Source organism: Glycine max, chromosome 9 (genome assembly GCF_000004515.6).
Source record: "Glycine max cultivar Williams 82 chromosome 9, Glycine_max_v4.0, whole genome shotgun sequence".
NCBI classification, from domain to species: Eukaryota; Viridiplantae; Streptophyta; class Magnoliopsida; order Fabales; family Fabaceae; genus Glycine; species Glycine max.
In genome coordinates this window covers 38,741,117-38,765,113 of record NC_038245.2, presented here as the reverse complement: position 1 = coordinate 38,765,113, position 23,997 = coordinate 38,741,117, and the positions used below count along the sequence as shown (strand labels likewise).

The 23,997-nt window shown below is 33.6% G+C and overlaps 3 protein-coding genes across 3 annotated transcripts; 2 read left to right on the top strand and 1 right to left on the bottom strand.

Moving 5' to 3' along the window:
* The first annotated feature begins 344 nt into the window (after nucleotides 1-344).
* KTI-2 (kunitz trypsin protease inhibitor) lies at nucleotides 345-1,995 on the top strand. The gene is made up of 2 exons (NM_001250857.2): nucleotides 345-681; nucleotides 1,493-1,995. Exons 1-2 carry the CDS (start codon nucleotides 393-395, stop codon nucleotides 1,837-1,839), a joined length of 636 nt encoding a protein of 211 aa, NP_001237786.1. The 5' UTR covers nucleotides 345-392; the 3' UTR covers nucleotides 1,840-1,995.
* Nucleotides 1,996-13,952: 11,957 nt separating this feature from the next.
* On the top strand, nucleotides 13,953-15,176 carry LOC112997895 (serine/threonine-protein phosphatase 7 long form homolog). Its single transcript, XM_026123927.1, has 3 exons — nucleotides 13,953-14,018; nucleotides 14,300-14,917; nucleotides 15,000-15,176. The coding sequence occupies exons 1-3, from the start codon at nucleotides 13,953-13,955 to the stop codon at nucleotides 15,174-15,176; spliced, it is 861 nt and encodes a 286-aa protein (XP_025979712.1).
* Nucleotides 15,177-17,605: 2,429 nt separating this feature from the next.
* On the bottom strand, nucleotides 17,606-22,857 carry LOC100816712 (uncharacterized). The gene is made up of 3 exons (XM_003533211.5): nucleotides 22,628-22,857; nucleotides 22,222-22,312; nucleotides 17,606-20,640 (listed from the first exon to the last, which is right to left on the bottom strand). Exon 3 carries the CDS (start codon nucleotides 20,471-20,473, stop codon nucleotides 18,035-18,037), a length of 2,439 nt encoding a protein of 812 aa, XP_003533259.1. The 5' UTR covers nucleotides 20,474-20,640; nucleotides 22,222-22,312; nucleotides 22,628-22,857; the 3' UTR covers nucleotides 17,606-18,034.
* Between the last annotated feature and the right edge of the window lie 1,140 nt (nucleotides 22,858-23,997).

The following is a 23,997-nucleotide window of genomic DNA, read 5'->3' as shown; positions in this document are numbered from 1 at the left end:
TTAGTCTAATTTTTAAACTTGTTGACTCGTTAATTGGAGTACTTAATTTGCATAGAGTCTAATAAATTTACATAGAGTTTACTAAAAAAATTTGTATACAACTTAACTCGTAAAGAATAAATAGACTAGTAAACTCGTAAAATTTAACAAATAGATGTGATTGAACAGGAATATATATGTGAGTATTATACATCTTTTAATATTATGTGTGTTTGATTCAAAAAAAAAAAAAAAAATTGGAACATGTATGGTTAATAATAATTAATCATGTATCAATTTTTAATTTGAACATGTGTGACTCTGGCTTCGTCTGTATTTATAGTACTATATAAAGAGGCAAAGGCAATTCAGCAAAACACTCAAGCACAACATCTCTATCGAGTAAATTAACTATGAAGCCTACCCTACTATTATCCCTTTCCTTCCTGCCTCTCTTTGCTTTCCTGGCTCTTTCAGAAGATGTTGAACAAGTTGTGGACATAAGTGGCAACCCCATTTTCCCAGGTGGCACATATTACATTATGCCATCAACTTGGGGCGCTGCCGGTGGTGGATTGAAACTAGGCCGGACAGGAAACTCAAACTGCCCAGTTACTGTTTTGCAAGATTACTCAGAAATCTTCCGTGGCACACCAGTCAAATTCAGCATACCTGGGATAAGCCCTGGAATCATCTTTACAGGTACTCATCATCATCATATGTCTCTAACCAGAAATTGATGCATATAGTTTGACACTATTATAGGCCTATTATATCAATCAATCTCCGGGTAACACATATATAGCTAAGTTGTATAACTTGTATTAATTAGCTTTTTCTTGTAAGTTGAACAACTTAATAATACGTGTTTGATGTGCTATGAAAATATTGTATGTGACACGTATTTCAATACAAAATCAAAATAAATAAACAAACAATACATAGGCAAACCAATCATGCTCTTAATAGCCTTGTGGAGATTAATTAATTAGGATCATAAACACATGACAACCCAAATTGTCAGCTTAGCTAACATTCTTTTTAAGATACATTCAATTTATAAAAAAAAAAAAAAAAAAGAGGGAAATATAACGGATATGTTTGAAAATGTCTTACTAATTAATTTTTTTTATCATTTTTTTCACCACTACTAAAAAATAATGAACGGGTAGCTAATTTTTTTTATTAATTAATTAATGTTAATTACTAGTTTTTGTTAAAATATTAGTGGAAATATTCGAACTCACCATATCTTCTTTCCTTAAATCCTCCTTCTCAACTACCAACCAAGTGGTAACTAAATTTAGTGATTTTTTTTTATTAAAAAAAACTAAATTTAGTGATAGAATATAGTTTTTCCTTGCTAATTTTGAGGTCGTCAAGTTGTATTGACAATTTTTTTAAAGAAAATTGTTTGTGACTAATTTTAATGTTAATATTTTCTAGTAGTATGTTGAGCCCTTTAATTAATTGAATGTCTTTGTTTTTGGAAAATATCTATATATCCATGTAGGTACTCCACTTGAAATCGAGTTCGCAGAGAAACCTTATTGTGCTGAATCCTCCAAATGGGTGGCGTTTGTGGACAATGAAATCCAAAAGGCATGTGTGGGTATTGGTGGTCCTGAAGGTCATCCTGGTCAACAAACATTTAGTGGCACATTTAGCATTCAGAAATATAAATTTGGATACAAACTTGTGTTCTGTATCACTGGCTCAGGCACTTGTTTAGATATTGGAAGGTTTGATGCCAAAAATGGTGAGGGAGGAAGACGTTTGAATCTCACTGAGCATGAGGCCTTCGACATTGTTTTCATAGAAGCTTCTAAGGTTGATGGAATTATCAAGTCCGTAGTTTGAATCAAATCAAATAATGTCAAGGGTAGCTAGATAGTGTTGAGTTAATGCTTAATCATATGTTTGTCGTTGTGATATGCATTAAGTACTCTGCTCCCGGTTGCTAACAAAACCCCAATGCAAAAATAAGTGATAAAATAATGGTTTTGCTTTATTGTATTCTCATCTTTGTTTTATTGGGTTCTTTCTCTTTGTTATCGTAAATCTTTTAGTATTTGAATTCGATTACTATAAAAAATAAATGAAAGGCATTAGAAAAATAATAGATATAATTTTAATTCTAAAAATTGACTCAAAGTTTGATTGATGAATCTCAAGTTTAACTTTTATATATACAATTATGTCAAATAGTTAAATAATAAATAATAAAGAGTCTTTCTCTTACAGTAATTTTATTTAACTTAAATGAGGTTAAGATACATCTCGTTTCTAATAGAAAGAGCATATTACCTCTAGCAACACGCACTTTGTTTATTCTTCGTAAATATCTTTCTTTAAAAACAATTTTATTTAAACTAACGTCACATGTTAAATATGGACACATCTTCACCTATAAAAAAAAATTAAACATAAATTATTTCATTAAATAATTGTTCTCTCATGTGAATGTAACTCAAGATCTATATATAATTATATTAATTTTTGGGTTAAAGATATTAATGCAATTTTATTGATAACTATAAAATTATAAATAAAACTCATTAAATAAGAAAGAAATCTATAAAATTGTATAAGTTTTTAATAAATTTTAATTAATTAATAATAATATGTTTAAAAAAATTTCCTATTAGATTTCTCTATGACAATGGTGATGAACACTTTTGAAAACAATTTGACTTTTATTTATTTATGTCCTATTGATAATATTATTAATTATAACACGAGGGTCTTGTGACTCTGAGCATGCATGCTTCCTGGCTGCAGGTTCTATGAAAAGATCGAAAGAAACCTTAGTTAATTTAATTGTAATAAAAATACTGAGACGCCCACGTGGCTCAGTAAGTCACCTGCAAAATCATAAAACATTAAACGTGTCATTGTAACAATAATTTATTGTTTTATGGTCTTCCAGATAAAGTAGACCAAGCATGTGGAACAAATAAAAATAACTTTATGATCCTCGAGGAGCTCGTGCTCATGGAATTTTATTTTATATGCATAAAAAATAATTTACATAATGGGTGTAAATTACGTAAATATCTAGTATATAAGAAACTTTTAGATTAAAAAAATTACATAAACAATTTTCTATAAGTATCTAAATTAGTGTGTATTTTGTCATTTTTCTCAAGGATTTATCTAATCTTTTTCTCTCTTTCTTTTCACCCAATTCTTTCTCTTTCTTCTTTTTCAATTTTTTTTTCTGTTTTACTTTTCACGTTTCTTTCTTTTTGTGTTTTCTCTTTTTAATTTTATATTTTTTCTTTTCTTTTTATTTTAGGATTTCCTTTGAATTTAGTCCCATGAAAAAAAAAATACTTTCATTTGAACCCTCAAATCTTGAAAATAGCTTCTTTTAGTGACAAAATTTAATTTGAATTATTTTTGTTAATATTTGAAATTTGAAATGGGGAGGGAGTAATGAGTTGATAACTAAATTTAATGACAATAATTTATTTTCTCTAGCTAATATTGAGGTCTCTAAACTTTAGTAGCATTTTTTTAAAAAATTAAATATAAATTATTTGGTCAATAATTTTTCTAATAGTCTGTTAGGCCTTTTTATATTTTGTTTTTGGAAGTATCATGTTAGGTACCCCATTGGATATTTTTCCAAAAAGAAGCCTGGGTGTGGTAAATCCTCCAAATGCATACCAAAAAAAAGTCATGTGTGCATATTGGTGGTACTGAAGGTCATCCAGGCGAACAAACGTACAATGACACTGTTTACATTAAGAGATATAACGATAGATACAAGCTTTTGTTCTGTTTTAATGTCTCAAATTACAAAAATTGTTCGGATATTGGGACATAAGACAGTGGTCAGGTGGAAGACGTTTGATTCTCACCGATCAAGATTGTATTTGTTTTTGTATATGTAAAGGGAAGGCCCAAAGTCATGATTAGGAGGCCCAAAAAATTGAAAAAAAAAATTATAAAATAATGTGGTAAAAAAATTACACATTATTTTATGTTATTTTTGTAAATAAATGAAAATAATTATCATGTGTCAAATTTTCATTTATATCTCTAAATAAAAGTGTGATGGGTGATTATCAAGTATAACATTTTTTTATTGTTAGTTTTTTTTTTTCATGTATTACATTTACAAATTTCTAATCCAGTTTAACGTATCGTCATGTTAAAATAATTTTGTTAAGACTGAGAGTGGCCCAAAAAATTAAAAAATATAGAAAATTATGTGATAAAATTTATATATATATATATATATTATTTTATGTTAATTTTATAAGTAAATTGAAATTATTATCTCCTATCATGTCTCCTTTCATATATTTAGTGTCAAATGGTGATACATTGATAGCTTAAAATAATTTTACACTATTATTCAAAATAAATTATCCTTTGAATTATTTTAAAATAATTATTTTTAAAAATCAATAAATTTATTATATATAACGAATTATGATTAGATAATTATGTAAATTGATGCATAATATTTTCTTCTCATGTATCTAAATAAAAATATCAATCTTTTTTATTGTTAGTAGTTTTTTCCCTTGTGCATTACATTAATTCTAGCACATTTTTACATATCAACATGCAGTTGACATATTTGTGTTTTCAAACAAAATACCAAACCCAAATTAAAACTCAAATTAAAAAAATTACACAATTATTTATAAATAACTGTACATCACAATTTAAATTATTTACTATAAATAAAAAATATAATTTATATAGTCATATATGTTTAGAAATATTTGTTTATTATGAACTTCAATAATAATAAAATTTTATATTTTAAAGTATATATTTATTATGAATTATAATTATATATAAAAATTATTTAACTTGTGCAATATTCACCGTCAAAACTAAAAATGAATATATTAATAAAAAAATATAATATTTAATATGAAAATATGATATTTTTGTGATAGCCAATAACATATAAATGAATAAAAAATATAGAATGTCTTTTTGAATTTTGTTAAAACCATGTTATTCATTTAAATATTAAAAAAATTCATTTTAAATTAAATTATGTGTCTATTTTTTGTCTAATATATGTTTATATTTTAAAATGTTTATACCAAAATATTTGTAAAATTTTTTCATTTCAATGGCCAAAGCTAAAATACATGATACAAAAGTAAAATATGATATGATAAAACACATGATACAAAGGTAAAACATGATGTGATATAATTGTACAACTAAATAACTATGTGCCTTATGAGACTCCATCATAACATACACTTATACAACATCAGAGCAACTCATAATTCCTCGAAACATCCATATAAAATATACAACTCTATAAAGGTAAATGTTAGGTTTTGATGATCCCATGATCATTGGACAACTTATTCCTACCTTAAATTTTGATGATTAGAAATGTATAAATTGTTGATAGACAAATGAGTTTCTAGACAAATGTATAAATTGTTGATAAACACAACCTACTACATAATGAGTTTCTAGTCCACACCTCATATCCTACAAGCTCTTAGAATTAAGCATTCACTCATAAATGATAAACTGAGCAAATTGTTTTATTAACAAGTTATATTCAACGTCCAATGCACTGTTAAGAAACATGTGTCCACTAATTATGAAAACTAGTGTCGTTACACTGAGTTGCTTTTATTCATGTCCAATTGGACTTAATCACTTAAACTTACTCATTTTATACCTTCACATAAGTGACGTCCAATATATATCAAAATTTAGTGTTAGCTACAAAGGGAAGTGCATGTAACATTTGAAATTAAGGTAAAGACAAAATAGAAGAGAATAAAAGGATTTAAACAAAATATTCTTTAGAGGTCGCTATTGTCGCAAAAGAAAAGCATATGTCACTATGATGTTTGTACTTTTATCTTTCTTCTCTACAATCAAAGCATGCCACATCACATTGCTTCAGTTGGGAGACAACATTCATATGAAAGGATTAGTGCTAAATCCATAATGGATATTTCATTGAAGTTTATAAAAGGAGAATCATGCACAACATTTGAACAACAAAGTATATTAAGAGAAATTGATCAAAAGAACATTGAAGTGAATCTCTATCATTTTAGTGGACGATAGACATTGTGCTTATTTTGTTCATCCTTTGCTAAGCAAAGTTACTTATATTCAAGCTTAATTTTTAATTCACTCTTTGAGTGTTGCTAAATCATTGTATTCAATCAAACTTATGTTTGTAAAAGCTAGGAGTGACTTAGTGATAAACAATATTTGAGTGTTTTTAGATTCACGAGGGTTTAAGGGTTTGTCAATAGTGGCCTAGATAATATTAAGTGTAGTCAGGGGTGGCATGATAGAATACTTGTTTGTAATCACTATTTGATTAGTAGAACCTTTACAATTGAGTAAATGAGAATTGGACGTAACTCTAATTGAGTGAACCAGTATAAATCAAGTGTATTTACTTCTCTCTTAAGTTTTCATTTAGTATTCTTTAAGCACTTATTTTACACAATCTTGCAGACAAAGTTTTCATTCTTTGTTTTCATACAAAACTTGTTTTGTTAAGTAGTGGACGAAAATTCCATCTATTTAAGTAAAACTTGTATTTGTCTGTGGATGATAGGTTTAAAACCTTCTTAACTTGTATAAAAACACCATCTTGCGAAAAAAAAAGGTTTATAGTTTATCTAACACATTATTCAAGTCCCTCTTCTAGTGTGATTTTAGTAAAATTCCTAGACTCTAAACTGGTCAACATTATACAGGATGTTAAGAAATAAACAACAAACGGGAAGTACATCTTCACATCTTGGTATGCATATCTACGAAGTCTTCGAAGACACGGGATGACCTCTTAACCATATGCTCCTCACGTACATTAGATATATGATCATCACAGGCATGAACCACACATACAACAACGCAAGAGTAAGCTTAAAAAAACAAGCATACTAAAGCAATATAGAAATTAACAATTAAAACATGATCTACTATCATCACATATATAACAAAATATGTAGATCATATATAAAGTATAAGTGTTCGAATTCTCAAAACAGGGCATCTCATAATGATCATTAGTTCATTAATCATCACATCAAGATTCAATCATCACACACTATCACCATCATCAGTACATTTTTCACTTTCTGGAGGTCTTGATCTTTCCTCCGCAATCTTCCATCTAGTTAAGTCATCCATTTTTCGCCAAGTGATTCACCCAAATTTCCTAACCTTAATCCTCCTAGATAGAATGTCCCTAACCATTTTCTTCCATCTTGCTAGTATTGTGTGCCTTTTTGCATAAAACCAAGATCTTTATGATAAACCTCTTTCTTTTCCAAAACATGAATCAAAACAACTTTATAAAGGTGAAAACTCACTTTGTCATTAAACATACAGATCCATTTTTAAAAGAGAGTTTTCAAAACAAAGAAAAGGTTGAACTTAAACTTTCAACAAGTTTAAAAACATAAACCACCTTTTGATATTTCAAATCACTTAAATCATAGATAAATCAAGACTTTCAACATAATTTTAAACATCAAAACCCCTTTACACAAAGTTTTTAAACCACACACCCAAAAGATGTTCAACAAATATCTCAAAACATTACTCCAAAAACATAAGAAAGCTAGGTCATTACTATGGGATATAACGAAGGTTTTCTTCAGGGTCATAACTCTACTTGCCTTAATCATCACTAAGTTTCTCACACTATAGGAAATTACTCCAAAACACAACTTTCACCCCTTTATTCACAATTTCTACTAAGATATCCATCCTCACACCAAAATTGATATACCAACTCCTACCAAGGTACGAGATCTTAGCTTAAGAAAATATCGGGTCCTAATAAACATCACTAAAAAATATGACCCCTCTTACTACTAGCTACTAAGAGAATAATCTTGTGGTTGACTTCAAAATCTAGTACTAGAGGTTGAGGATCAAAGTCCTAGAAGTTTGTAACTCGGCTTGGTCAAAGCAAGGGTTTGACATCATCTCACAACTGTGTGTGTATTCTCAACAAAAACATCTCATACTCCCTCGCCAACAAAACAACATCCCACAAAAATACTAACAAATGAATCCTCTAAGATAAGGGTTAGTTGAAAACAAAAAAGAAAGATCATGCATGAAACTTTTTCAAAGAAGAAAAGGAAGATACAATCGAGGAAAAAAACATGAAAATGTTCATTGAAATAAAGCTCATGCAAAAAATAAGGATGATGGATTCTGAATGCATAATATAATTTTTGTACATGATTACTTTTGAGCTTCATTTCACCTGGCAATTGACTGCTTTTTTTCTTAATTTTTTCTTAGTTAGTCTCAAATAGCTAGAATTTAATGTTTTTATAGAACTCTAAGCATGTAAATAAAAATTTAAGCATTCATCTAGTTTTCTTATGTTTTTATTAAAGTTTTTGGAACGCCAAGAGAGGAAGAGAAGTTGTCACACCAAAGAAGGCTCGCTCAACTAGCTATGCTTGCTTAGTGAGAGAGCTTGTGCATAGAAGGACATGTGACAACTCATGAATGGAGAAAAAGGGACCAAGTCGTATGAATAACTCGACCAACAAGCAAAGACAACTAATATGAAGAAATTTTAATTCAAATTGAAAATGTTGAAGAATTCATTTAGCAAGTCCAGCTAGCCCAGCGAGTAAGGTCTATTGAGGAAATATCTTTTGGATTTTGCAAAAAACTTCCTCAACAAGTAGAGTGTCTACTGAAGTGATAATACAATGGCCTTAGACCCATTATAAAAGATACATTTCATTGGGATCAACTACACATCCTCTTAGATGCTAAAATAACAAAATGTGGTATCAATTACTCCTAAAAAAAATTTATATAAGCTTGACACATAATAGTTTTCGTTAAATTAGTGTGATCCATAATAAATGTTTGGGGCAAAAACGGAACGACACTGCTCTATGAACAATAAAATTGCCTTGTGTGAGTATTCTCGATTACTGAAGTATAGATACACAAGCTCTAATTGTAATACTTCATGGTAATTCATTTCGCATCAAGACATCAGTTAATGAGATGTCCTTTCACGAGGGTAACTAAAGTTTCTCTCTAAATTTCGCTTTCTCCTCAAGGACTTTTAAGCCAAAATTATATTGCTCTGCATTAACAATCACAGGAAGCACAAAACCAACTGAAGTAGAATCTATTTCTTTCCTTCTACTTCTCTGTTCTTTTGATAAATCTTCAAAGTTGCACCAAGAGGAGAATAATTACATCAAACAATTAGGTTTCCCCACAAAAATCCTTGGTCGTGTGACTGTACATAGTAGAAATTAGTTGCAAGCTCAGCACTGGCTTTTGTAAAAAGTTTTGAGTTTCTATTTACTTAAGTACATTGCATCTTCCTCTCTTTGTTTAATCTTTTTAATGTGTATCTTAAATTCAGAAATGTATGAGATCAATGACTACAGTTCACCCATGACTTCATTTCTAAAACCAACTAGACTTTCTAAGACAATGTACAAGTCTTTTTGTCTTCAGATTTGATTTATCAAGAGAATAGAACTGATGAACCTGGTCATCAACAATGCAGCTGCACCCTGGAACTTTATAAGACTTTTGTTGCTTCAATGTCCTCCACACATTCCTCACTTCATCCCACTTCCCTAACTCCCCATACACATCAGCCAACATAATCCTATAACCTCTATTATGTGGATCTATTTCAATCAGTTTTTTGGCAGCAAATTCTGCCAAATTTGTTCGGCCAGGAACCTTACATCTGTTAAGAAATGAGGCCCAGACAACCTCAATTGGTTCCATGCTCATACCCTTGACAGCATTGATAGCTTCATCCAACGTCCCTGCTCGACAAAGAAGGTCTATCAAACACCCGTAGTGATCAATCTATGGCTCAACCCCATATTCCCGAACCATCAACTCAAAATACCAATAACCCTTCTCAAATAATCCACCATGAGTACAAGCATTCAACAAACCAATGAAGGTGACCTCATCTGGTCCCATGCCATCGCCACCCTCCACCATTTGCTCAAAAATGGCAATTGCACTATCACTCTGCCCGTGCAACACAAAACTGTTAATCATCGAGTTCCATGAAGTCAACCTCTTCTCAAGATTCATCTCAAAAACCTTTCTTGCTTTTCCAAGGCTTCCACACTTCCCTTACATATCCACAAGCGCATTCGAGACAAACGAGTCAAATGCAAACCCATTTTTGTACATATAACCATGTATCCATCTCCCAAGCTGAAGCATCCCCGTGTGACCACAAGCCGAAAGTGCACAAGCCACAGTAACCCCATTCGGCCTATTACACTCACAAACCATTCTCCTAAACAACTTAATCCTAGTGAAAGCCCCATTCTGAGTGCACCCAGCAACGAGAGTATTCCACGATGGCACATCCCTCTCTAGCATTTCACCAAACACCCTCATAGCACCCCCAACCCTCTTAAACCTAGAAACTATCGCGGTAAAAGACACCACATTTCTCTCAGACATTTCATCAAACACCTTCTTTGCATTCCCTAACCCGTCCGAAACCTTGGAGTAAGAGTCAACAAGAGCCGCTTGCACAAGTGGGAAATAATGAAACTCGGATTTAACGATCTGGGCATGCAGGAATTCAGCGGTGCGTGACGCGAGACAGGTTTTAAGCGCTTGGGGGAAGATGAAGTGGTTGGGGCGGGGGGGATTGGGAGTGGAGCATGTGGCAGAAGAGGGAGAGAGTGGAGGGGTGGGCGGCGTAGGCGGTGAAGAGGTGAGTGTTGAGAGAAGGAAAGTGGTCGAAGATGAGGCGTGCGTAGTGATGTTTGAGAGACTGATGGCGCAGAAGCGAATGAGCTTGAAGGCGTAGAAATGGGCGTGGGCGTGGGCCAGAGTAGTGAGGTAAGCTTGGAGTTGCTTGAGATGATTCAGGATTCAGGTGGAGTGCTGCTAGGTGCACCCAGCAATTGCTGTGAAAAGGCTATAATGCCCTTCACTAATTTTTTTTAAAAAAATGAAACCTCTCTCTCTCGCCTCTCTCTCTCCCGCGCACGTTCTTCTTCTTCCTCAAACGGTTCTGCTTCTTGCTTTTTCTACTTCTTCAGTTTTCTTCTTCCTCCCGCACAGCTTCTTCATTCTTGTCTTCTTCTTCGCCGCCAGTCTTCTTCTTCTTCGCCGCCATTGCCGCCATTGTTGCTGTGTTTAGGAGGAAGGTGTGGGTCTTCGCGTTTGGGCTTCTTCTTCGCATTTCTGCTTCTTCTTCGAGGTAAGTTTGTCGTTCGCGTTTTGGTTTTTGCTGGCGATAGCGAAAAACGCTGTCAGGAAGTTGCTGGGTTGTTTACGGATCACTTGATCCGTAAACTGATCCGTAAACTACTCACAGCTTCATTTTATTTGAAAAATTGCCAATTATTTGATACATTGTGAGTTTTTTTTAAAATTAGGAATTTTGGTTATTAGGATCAGCTCTGAATGTATGCTAAATATTTGATAAATATTGTCATTTTGGAGAATATCTACTATTTCAATTTGATTTAATGCGAATATGTAATTGTCTTTGATGTAATTGCCACTTAGAACTGAATGTGGTATCGGAAAACTGATTCAAATGCCTAGACAACCTCAGCAAATTAAGTTCAAAAGTAACATGATTAGGACAAATCCCTAAAACTTGATTAAATGTTGATCCTTGAGAGAAAAAGGAAAATGGGAAATCATTGTTTCACCTAACTCACCTGCCTAATGTCTATGAATTTCTTTTGCTCCCTCTAAAGCTCAAAGGCCTGCAATCATTTCATTCTTCAAAAAGAAGTCCAACCTCCTTTGCTTTGAACAAAGACAATGAATTTTATTCATGTCTTAAAAGGAGAAAACATTCATTATCCGGTGGTCACACTACTAACTTCAATTTCAACGTTCACAACATATTTAGGACTAGCATTATTAGCTTTTTATAGAACTGGCCAACAAAAACATATTGGTCAATGTGGATTATTTCTAGATAGAATGCTATAAGGACAATCAATTAGTGTATATAGAAAACATTTAGAGAGAAAGTTTTATGAGGGTTAGGAGAACAATTAATCCAAATCCTATAATGATTGCAACTTTTACTAGCTGTTCTTATTTCTATTTCAGACTGAACATCAATATTGTTCTATATATTAATATATATTGTTCTTAGATGGAATTGTCACAAGCAGTATAACAAGGAATGGTCCTAGTTGTGATAGCCAACAAGGGAGGGAATTGACATTGATATCATAATGAAGTGAACATGTTATGGCAATTGAATTAGTTTAAAGTAGTGGGTTACTTCTATTAGAGTCATCCAAATTTGTACATTTTAGTAAGAATTTAAGTCTTCTTATGCACTTGTTCAAGTTAGCTATTTTATTCCTTCACTCAATCCTCTAATGGGTTCTATTCTAGCTTTGGTCAATCATAAAAATAGAACAAAACACAATATTGTGTTGAGAAATGGTATATTTTGATTCTATTTTGTTTATCCACACACATCAAACACTATCTTAGCATTAATTCCTAATTTACGTTTATCCACACACATCAAACACATCAATCCTGGTTTGATTCTATTTCCTTTATCCACACACATCATTCCTTCATGAATCATTATTTCTCATATTCATAAAGCTCAGCAAGTTTCCCACTAAGCATTTGAGATGTTGTTGACCATTTTTTATGCTTAGTTTGTTTATCCACACGCATTTGAGATGTTGTTGACCACAAAACAACACCTTGCTGAATCAAGGTCAATACCACTAAGCATTTGAGATGTTGTTGACCATTGTTTATGCTTAGTTTGTTTTTCCACACAAATTTGAGATGTTGTTGACCACAAAACAACACCTTGCTGAATCAAGGTCAATACCACTAAGCATTTGAGATGTTGTTGACCATTGTTTATGCTTAGTTTTTTTATCCACACAAATTTGAGATGTTGTTGACCACAAACACAAATTTTTTGACCATTGTTTGTCAGATTCATAAAGCTCAGCAAGTTTCTCTCTAATAAGTAAAACATATGATAAAACAACAAGTGGTCATTAGAGTAACTGAATTGAGTTAACCAAATGCTTGAAATTTGAGAAAATGAAATGAGTGATGGATTTTGCGGTACTCATTTGCAGATCATGGTTAGGACTAGAGGATTAGGTCGTGCCTTAGGTCAGGTCACTGGCAGAGGTCTGGGCAGAGGAGATCGTGATGATTCCGATGATGCTCCGCAGCGTCGACGGCCTACTGCATCCGCACAGAGGCAACGAGTCGCTGTGACTGTGGATCACGTCGATGAGCTAGTCATCCCTGCGCCAGATGTTCAGGATGACCCGATGGAGGCACCAGCTGTTGTGGAGGACATTCCTGCGGACGCAGGCGCAGAGGCGGCTGAGGATCAGCACTAGGGATTTCCGGGTGGTCCGAGCGACCCATCCGTGTTGACAGCGTATGCGGATCACGTTGCTTGCAGCGTATGGACGGGAGAGGTATTTATACTATTTATTTTTAGTTACTTGTAAATTATACTATTAGTTTTCCTTTAAATGATAATTTTAACGAATTTTGCATTCCTTTTATACTTCAATTCAGGAGCGTCCTGAATTGAAGCTATCCTCTCATGGGAGGAAGGTCCACAGTTTAGGCAGGCATGTCCCTGCCATTGAGGGACTTATTGCTGGTACAGGACTAAGTCCTCTGATCGCGTGTTCGGTAGACACCGGCGATCGGGGACTTTTGTCCGCGTTTGTGGAGCGGTGGCACCGGGAGACGACTAGTTTCCATCTCCCGGTAGGAGAGCTCACCATCGCATTGGACCACATCTCCTCTCTTCTCCATCTTCCCGTTATAGGCGACTTACATGCATTTGAGCCCTTGCACGTGGACGATGCGGTTCAGATGCTGGTGGACTTGTTGATGGTGTCTCCAGAGTCTGCTAGGGCTAAGACAGTCTAGTGTCGCGGACCGCACGTACGCCTGCAATGGGTACGTGATATATATCAGCGCCAATGCCAGGCAGGTCATTGGACAGCTGCGGCTCGCGCATATCTTCTTCACCTACTGGGTTGCACTCTGTTTGCTAACAAGAGTACAACCAATGTCCATGTTGTCTACTTATAGGCCCTTCGTGACCTCAGTATGACAGAGAGGTACGCCTCGGGAGTGGCTACTTTGGTTCATATGTACGACCAGCTGAACGATGCATCTATGAGCCACAGTCGACAGCTTGGCGGTTACATCACACTGCTATAGGTAACAAATATGTTTTTCATTCATTCAGGCTAAACAATGTTCAACTTTAAATTTTGTTACACTTTCATTATTAATGTTTATAATTTGAATGTTACATCTATAGTGTTGGATTTACGAGCACTTTCCCTCGATCGCGGAGTCCACCGCTGATCAGGACTATGACGAGGCTTCTTTGCGTGCGTGCAGGTGGATTGCGATGAAGAAGACCGTGAAGAGCATTCACACACCGTCGTACAGGGAGCGCCTGGATCGACTCCGGATTCTGGATGTCTATTGGATCCCTTATGGGGAGCATCGGGAGGTTCGGGACTTCCACGTTAGATCATGCTATTCCGGTCTCTTGCGCTGGGGGCCTGTTGCTGTTTATTACCGACCGGAGAGGGTCGTGCGGCAGTTTGGCTACACGCATACCATTCCTGCTCCTCCTGTCGATTCATGGGTCTCATATGATGATATACACGACAGGTGGATGCACTACGAGGATCATATCGTACCTGCAGGTGAGGTGTGCGTTGTGCCAGGGGCGTGTTCCAGTGACTACATCGACTGGTTCTTTCGCATCTCTCATCCTTTCATGACACCAGGCCACACATTAGATCCTCTGCCTCATGGTCACGCCCCGCAGCTCCGAGTCGTCCCTCAGGCCCCGCAGACGGATATCCCTCGCGTGCCGGAGCCAGGAGCATCGTCGACATCTGCAGAGGAGCCCATACATGCAGTGGTAAGTAATACTAATAATTTACATCATTTACCTCAATATTTGCATAATAATTTGTGTAATTAGTTTGTTTTGTATGTAACAGGAAGTTTGTGATGACATTGCTGAGAGGTTGGAGCGTCATCTGAGTCTAGGGGTGGTCACACCTGGCTCATCGACACATGAGGTGATCGAAGAATGCCTCAGATTGGCCAGGAGTGTGACACAGGACCATCTAGTATACGTTAGGTGTAGACGCATGCGGCACACTGATCAGGCGTAGTTTATGTACATATTTTACATTGATATTCTTTGTATATACAGATATTGTACATGAACTCATTTCATGAGTATTGTTGGTTTTATTTATTTTCATTACTAATGTTAGTTTTAGTTATTTTCATTGATTGTGTATTCCATTTGTGTTTATATACACGCGTGTTATTAAAATGGTCTAGTTAACTTAGTTTACCAACTAATAAAAAATAATTTAAAATATAACTTTAAATATAATTGAAATAAAGAAGTTGAAAAGGGTGTAAAAAAAAATAATTAACCAAAAAATGGACATCATTCGTTATCTAAGATCTTATATAACGTACTAATATTTTTAAATTCTCTTATAATTTCAATTTTCCCACTTATACTAATGATCATGTAAAAAAATGTATTATAAAGTAGTTAGTATTTTAATTTTTTATATAATACTAATTTTTTTTTTATAGTCTTTATAATATTAATAATGATATGATTAATTCTTTATAATATTATCTTTTATGTATTTATTGATTTTTATTAATATGTATAAAATAACCTTAAACAATAATTATAATGGGACTGAGTAAGTATTTTAATATCATCTTCAAAACAAATTTATTCTAAAAATATATATTAAAAAATTAATTATTTATAATAAATCAATATTTATAAATATATTATAATTAATAAAATAAAAAATAGATTTAATTATATTATAAATAAATATGATGTATTTTAAAGTATATTATAATTATTTTTTCTCTTACGGATCAAGTTGATCCGTAGGAGGAAAACTAAGCAAGGGCAATTTTGTCATTTTTTAAGAATGCTGGGTGCACCTAGCAAGTGGTTGCTTTTGCTCAGTGTGTCTAAGACATGTTCGTTCAGGTTTGGCTTCATTTGGGTTTTTTTTTAAAGGATTTGAGTGTCATTGCAACTGACAAAATTAAAGAAAATGTATTATCCTCTTAACTTTGATCCATTTTTATTAACCTTTGCAGAATTAATTTTTGAATAAAATTGATTTTTAAACTGAAATGATTTATGTTTGAAAGATTTTATTCTAAAATCAAATTAGTAGTATGATAATAACATTATGTATTTTTGGATTCAAGGTAAAAGATACCTAAAGTTGAAGCTAAACTTTTGTGACTTTGTACTTAAATTCACATTAACGAGTATTTTAAGGAGATGATTAACATGAATTTAAATATGTAATAAGGAGATAAAAAAGTAAAGTGATCAAACAATCTTCCCATATTTCATTTTATTCTAATATTGGATATGATTCAAATAATAAAAACTCGATCTCGTCTTATTTCATTCTACTCCACCAATTCAAACATTACCTTAATTTATAGAAGTTTTGCTTTTTTTTCTAAAGTATGACTAATGTGTAATTTTAGTCTTTCAGTCATTTTTCATTCAAATTAATTTATTTCTAACACTCATATATAAACCTTCAAAGCTTTGTTTTTTACTTGAATAATTAGCTATTTAAGATGAAATTGAGATTAAAAAATGGTGTAAAATGCACAGAAATAAAGATTTAATTGAATTTGATGGATTTTGTAGCATGTAAGATTAAGGTTTTAAAGGAGAATTTTGAGAAATTTTAAAGAAAAATATAACGCTTTTTATTGCTGATTTTTGAACGAAAAGTGATTTATTCAATGGATTCAATTCGTGTAAACTGAGGAAAAAAATGGAAAAAAAATGAGAATTTTAAATAAAAAAGATTATTGTTACAATTTAAAAAAAAAATAATGTTAGATATGACCTTAAAATGATTGGAAAACCAAAATCGTATTGATAATGGTAGAGAAATGAAAAATATAGAAAATATATGAAGACAATAAAATTATTAACATGTTTATGTGCACAGTGACATATGTTCGAAAATCTCATTTAGTTAGAAATAACAATTGTTTATTTTTGGTCGAATGACCATTTCTAGTCCACAGCAATCCAATGTTCCAAAATCACATCTAGTGAAGAGAATTAAGTTGTTTTTGGTGGAATGGCTATGTGGTCCACACTAATAAAAAAAATACAAATTAGATTGATAGAAAGTGATGGAAAAAAGCATGAATACAATATAATGATATTAATTAAATTTTATTTTTAGACTATTTAAAATAAGATAAAATGCATTTTGTAGAGAAACATCCAAACTTTTTTGGTTTATTACGTTTCATTTCCATCCCAACCCAAAGTGAATAGAACGTTTTTCTCTTTGGAGTTGATCTCATTTAATTTGAAAAATGTAGCTATAGAATTTTCCAAAACAAAATTGTAACCTTGGATTATTTTAAAATCATAACAAAATTTATTTACTACGAAGTTGGCGATAAAAGAATGATGGAGAAACAGGAATGCTTTGAAGTCTTTATTGTTACATTGAATCAAGCTCACCATGAAATTAAATCAAATCAAAATTTTAAGCAGGTAAACTGGAATCAATTTGTAATTTATTGTATTGATCTTTAACGGAGCTAAATATCTTACAAATTTATGGACAGCGACTGAAGCACCTGCCACACTAAATCTGCTTTACAAAACAAAATTGAGTAAGACCCTAAAATGTAAATAGAAAAGGGCATGTAGCCTTGACCCATAATGTTAGAACAGAAGGGAAATCCCCCCACAATTTGTAGCTAGCAAAAAAATAGACAAAATTAACCCTTCACAAAATATGATGGTTGGATAAGAGAAAATGATTGAAATCTCTGATCCATCCAATAAATAATCACAATGTCAACTCATTATGGATCCTATTTTGTCAAATTAATTTTGGGTCTCTGTATTCTTCATTCCTTGCACGAGCCAGAGATTCCAAAAGTTGATTTCTTGTAGCATGCTACATCCCTTTGCAATTACAAGCTACTGCAAATCTTCTCTCTCTTTGTCCTCTTTCAAAGTTTCTACCTCCTGCATGTCTTTGTCCTTTCCCTCCTTTTCTTCCCTAAGTCTTCCGGTATCATTGGTCATTTCCTCATTGCCTTTTTTCATGTTATCACTTGGTTCTACTTCCTGCATGTCTTCGTCTTTTGCCTCCTTTTCTTCCCCATGTTTTCCCATAGCATCGATCATTTCCTCATCATTATCTTTTTTCATGTTATCACTTGTTTTTTTTACATCACTATCCTCATCGTCTGCCACGTTTTCCTTCTTCACAACTTCTATTACCTGAAGAAGTTCAAATGGAGTAGCAGCTGGGTCCAGCACCCTGCAACCCTTTGGAGCCTCTGGAGCTTCTTGACCAGTGAGTACATATGAAGGTATTTGATGAGAGAATCGAAACATCTCTTCCCTCGGAATGATCCTGATTTCTTTTGGATCTAAGTGGTGGTGAAACACTGTCCTGAATCCAGCCACTTTGACCAGAGGAATAACATCTATACCATGCCCTTCAATAAAATCCTCAAGTACTTCAACCACATCAAACTTGTGTATAACCTCATCTGCTGTTAGCTCATTCCAGTCAGGAGACCAGTTCCTGTATATGGCCCAAACATCACCTTTCCTCGGATATATACAAATGGCTCCCTCAGCACCAGTTCTCCACCTAACCTTATGGGAGAAAAAATTGGTAGAACCACAAATTTCAGGTCTGCTTGTTCTGAAATCCCCACAAATTTTTGAAAAGCCTGAAGCAACCCATTTTAGGGGGCCCAGTTCACTGTTGGTATTTGGGTTGAGCCAACTGATCTGCATCTTGAACGGATTCAGGGAGATGATGCGGCGAATCAGCACATAACATCGAGGCATCCCATCATCGTTATCATACACGGCCCATACTTGATTTTCACCAAAAGATCCTTCAGTTCGATCTTTGCAAAAATCATGGAAATCAGGATATAGTACATCTACAGGTGTTGTTTCCAAAAATTTTCGGCTAACTTTAGCAATTGTAGAACCTGCAAATGGCTTGATGGCTCGGGATCCGCTTTTTCTATCTTCTGACTTCTCAATGTTATCCTGAGCACACATCTCAGAGTTTCTGGAACATTTTTCTCCTTTCTCACTCACTTCTTGGAAGTCATTTCCATTCTCTTTCATCGCAGTTTTATCAACAGCATTTGACTGAACTTGCCTGAGTTTATTGCTAATTTCTTTTCTAGCTTTTTCCATAAGAAGATTCTTCAGTTGAACTGGGGAGATATCTCCCACATGGCCGGTCTTGCTGATTCCATTAACCCTATTATATTCAAAATTGCCCTGTTTAGATCTGAATGAGTTTGTTTCCTTACCATGGTTACTCGCACTAGCATCCTCCATGCCCCCCCTTCTTCTCTTAGAAGGATTATAGTAACCCTTTTTAGAAGCATGCTGCTTCCTTTTTAAGGCCTCTTCCCTTTTCCTAGCTGCTTGTGCCTCTTCACGATCTCGCTTCACCTTATCATATGCCTGCTGAACCACACTTGCAGCTTGAGCAACATTAGAAACACCAGATATTTTTGAGAATGGAGCCCACTGGAAATTGGCCTTTTCATAGGAGTCAGTCTTACTACAAGACCCTCCTCCAACATTTGGGGCTGCCATGTTATTCTTTCCAGCATTAGATTTGCTTTTATTAGGTTGGCGGCTGGAATTTTGCTTCTGTGAAAAACTCCATTGAGTTGCAGGTCTAATACCACTTGCAGGTGGAGGAGCAGTTTCTACAGCCACAAATGCCTCATGGCAGTTGGGACATAAGAGTTTAAGGTTAAGATAAACTCTAAGATACTCATACTGCATTTTGCATCGACGGCAAACAGTCCAAAATGTATTTGATTTTGACTTATGAGTAGAAGATGAAGCATGCTCTTTTGCAGTATTCTTCCGAGTAGTTGCACATGAAGGGGCGGTCTTAGTGAAATTGAAACTACCATTAGTCCCTTTTTGTGATGATGGACCTCCAAACTTAGTAGAAACTTTCCGGTCTCTTCCACTTCTCTTATCATACGATGCCCTTTTAGCCTTATCTGATAGTAAACTCCATGCCTCTGAAATGAGTTTAAAGGCCCCATCAGCTCCAATGGACTTGTTCTTATCAGGGTGAAGCTGGAGAGCTAGCTTCCTGTATTGTCTCCTGACAGTATCTTCGTCAGCAAGGGGGTCCACACCAAGCACACCATACCAATCTGCTTCTCCATTTGTTTTATTCTCGGCAGCAATATACACATCAAGTGTTGCTACCATTTGAGAAATACCCTCAAGATCCGGAAATAAATTTAAGGCCTTCAAAGCAAATTTCTTTGCACCCAATGTATCCTTTGCAGCAAACTTCCTCTCAGCAATTTCTTTAGCTCGGGTAGCCTCATCCTTATTGCACTCCATTTCAGTCACCTGCCTTCTCAATGTTCTTGTCTACTTTCTCAATACGTTGTTGAGATATAACAATATCAACATTTCAATCTAAAAATTTCCTGCTTCTTTAAATATTTCTACATAGTTTGAGTTCCCATACAAGCTTTGAAAAGCAATTTGTCCATGGCAACCGAACCCTATAAAGACAAAGCAAGCAAGTTATAGTAAATAAATTAACCCACGTAGAAAATTGAATTCAAACAAATTTAACTACAGAAAACTACACATGCAATATTATTTGGGTAATGTTGCAGTATGCTCAAGCTTACAGTCGCATCACCTATGGCCTGCATTTACACATTTCACAAGAGATGCACAGTTTTGAAAGAATAGAACCTACACAAGTTTTAGAAAGTGATCAAAGCAGCAATCAAGCATCTAGCTGTGACAAGACCATTATTATTTTAACAAACACCACTAATAAAAGTAATTATGCTGTGTAGACCCAAAATTTTGGTGTAATAGGAATTGAATCAAAATTGTCAATCACAAAATAGTGGCACAAAGCAGCCAACTCCAAATCTGGCTATAACAGTAGTGGGATGGCCGCAATGCTAAAAGCTTAGCATACATGTTAAGTAATTTATAATTATACCACATAAATATAAATGCTCAAAAATTCAAAAAAGAAAAAGCAACAAAACTTATAAATTTAAAAAAGAAAAATTAAAGGGAGGAAAACACCCAGTCGAAATTGCAAGATTCCCTCATCCCCATAACAGCCTGCACAACACTCTTACAAGGGGGCAAGAGTGGATTTTTCTAACTCTATTAGAGTCGCAGCAAGCAAGCAAAAAATACGGGAGTGATGGCCACAAGAAAAACCGCAACACAAAATTGCTTCTGTAGCGGTCAACAGCCACTCCGTAATGCACCACCACTGTCGCGCCGCTATTGTGGGGCTCTTGACAACTATGAACTTAATGGTGGGAAATTAATTAATTTTTTGTATTTCAGAAGTTTAGTACAGAAATGGAAAGACATTTCATTTTACTCCACGATGTTTTAAACCCTAACCAGACCAGCCAGTTCAACTGATCAAACCTTAAATTAACAACATGCGTGGCAAATTAAATTAAATCTCAAATATAGAAAATACAAGGTAAATATTATTTGAGCAATGCTACAACATTCATCGGCCAACAATTACAAAATATACAACAGCCAAACAGTTTAAAACAGTGTGAGACCTAAAAGTTTTGGAAAACAAACAAAGCAGCACTCAAGCATTGCATAACAAGAGCATTATTATTTCAACAAATACTACTAGAAGTATGTCCATTACATTTACAGTTTACAGTAAACTAATGGAAAGGCATTTACTTCCATTTCATTACATCAATGTTTTAAAACCCTAACCAGACCAACCAACTCAACCAATCAGACCATGAATCGGCTGTTTCTACAGTTGATTCCCATTATTCCTTACCATCAACTTAACCTATTAAACCAACTCGGGCCTCTCGGCAGTTTGATTTAAAACAAATAGCATTATGTCCTTATGTTATTAGGCATATCACATGAAAATGGAATCAACACATAGAGGAATAACAACAGCAATTGAAACTTAAGCAAGGAGACAAAATCCAAAAACACAACAGAACCAATTCCCCTACTAATCCATAATTCATCACATGGCACGCAACTTCATAACCGAAATGAAAATCAAATTTACTCATTTCAAGTAAAAGCAGTAATAGCATAATATTCCAAATTACCAGAACCAAAAACTCGAAGACACCGAATCTTCCACCGGAACAGCCTGAGAAAAATTTCCAGCACACTATGGCGATCACCGACGGAGAGATTCTGATAAAGGGAAACGAAACCCTAAATATTAATATCAAAATTAACAAAGGAAAAATAAAAAATGAAGAAAAATGAGAAAAAGGGCAACCCTAAAATCAGTTGAAGTTAACGATTTTGGAATTAACACAGGAAAAATAAAAAAATGAAGAAAAATGAGACAAAGGGCAACCCTAAAATCAGTTAAAGTTAACGATTTTGGATTGAAAAGTGAGAATAAAGGAGATTGAGTAATAGGGGTTAAGGAAGCACGAAAAATAGCACCATTTTCATTTTTTTTCTTTTGTTTTGGAGTGAAGAAGAAAAGTGGGGACTTACAGTAACGGAATTGAGGATCTTTGGAGAGGAAAGAAGAAACAGTTCCAGTGAGAGTTGTTTTGTTTTGTTGGCTCTGTTCTTCTCTGTTTTGCTGTCTTGGTTACGAATTGCTCATGCCTTTTCTCCTTCTCTCATGTTTCAGGGTCACACACACTTGGGGAGGAACATCTCTTTCACAATGATAATTTTTATTTTTTTTTCTTTTGTTTTGAAGGAATTTTATAACAAGTTGCGGCATTTTATAATGTTTGGTGTGAAGGAGTATTACTGTATTAGGGGTAATCTCATGTGATTTTATGACAACATGTTACATTATAGTTTTTATTTTAATTTATGTGTGCATTTAATGCCAAAAAAAAATTATATTGAAACAATTAAAACTCATTATTGTTTTGACTTTTGGGGTAACTATCATAGAAAAAGAGTATAAATTCACAATGTAAAAAAATTTATATGTTCATCTAATCAAAATTCATTGTGTAGGATAAGTTTATTGATTTTTAAAATAATTATTTTAAGATAATTTAAATAAAAATTTATAATTAAATGATAATGTAAAATTATTCTACGCTATTCATGTATAAATATTAAACTCATAAAAAAATAACAAATTTATTGAATTTGAGAATCTGTAATCAATTAATGATTATGTAAAAGTTTTTTATATGTTCATTGCATGTAATATTATTTATTTATTTTTATTTTTGAAGTAAGAAAAATATCTAATATTTATAGTAATAAATAAAGGATTGAGATTCTCTAAAAAAAATTAAAGGATTGAGATACTCAATTCTATTTTAGAAAACATTAAATTATAAAATATTTATTACTTTTTTATTTATTTAATTTAATACTTATGGTCAAAGCATATATTATTTGATTTTATTTTTTTTCTTTTAAAAATTAACTCTTAAACATATTCTTTATTACACAATTCTTATATATATTTTTTACGATCGTTGTTATGGTGGATCACCTTCATAGGTGATCCATTATGCATATTTTCAACCCTTAGATTAATCAAGGTACACAATTTTATTATACACCCTCTTGTATTATAACGTTCCCTTCCTTTTCTTCTCTATAATCCTCTCTCTTTACTGTGATCTCCATGGTGCCTCCGTCGCTCTTGGTCGTGTGATGTAGTCGATAGTGATTACCAACGCCAACAACACTTTCTTCTCTTCTGCAACCTCCCACGGAACCTCCAAGCCATCGCTCCCACCTTCACTTTCTCTTTGAAAATCAAAACCTAATTCTTATTCTTATTCAAGAAAAAAACGAACTCATAAGTTCAAAATCCACCCATTACAGCGCATCATATTTTTCCTTCCCCTTTTTATCTCACCACATCAATGCAAATCAAGAAT

Excerpts from the sequence above, each read along its gene's own strand:
- LOC100816712 (XM_003533211.5), bottom strand. The coding sequence starts at position 20,473 with ATGGAGTGCAATAAGGATGAGGCTACCCGAGCTAAAGAAATTGCTGAG.
- KTI-2 (NM_001250857.2), top strand. The coding sequence starts at position 393 with ATGAAGCCTACCCTACTATTATCCCTTTCCTTCCTGCCTCTCTTTGCT. Across the intron at positions 682-1,492 it reads CCCTGGAATCATCTTTACAG|GTACTCCACTTGAAATCGAG; the intron begins GTACTCATCATC and ends ATATCCATGTAG.
- LOC112997895 (XM_026123927.1), top strand. The coding sequence starts at position 13,953 with ATGCCAGGCAGGTCATTGGACAGCTGCGGCTCGCGCATATCTTCTTCA. Across the intron at positions 14,019-14,299 it reads CACCTACTGGGTTGCACTCT|TGTTGGATTTACGAGCACTT; the intron begins GTTTGCTAACAA and ends TTACATCTATAG. Across the intron at positions 14,918-14,999 it reads AGGAGCCCATACATGCAGTG|GAAGTTTGTGATGACATTGC; the intron begins GTAAGTAATACT and ends TGTATGTAACAG.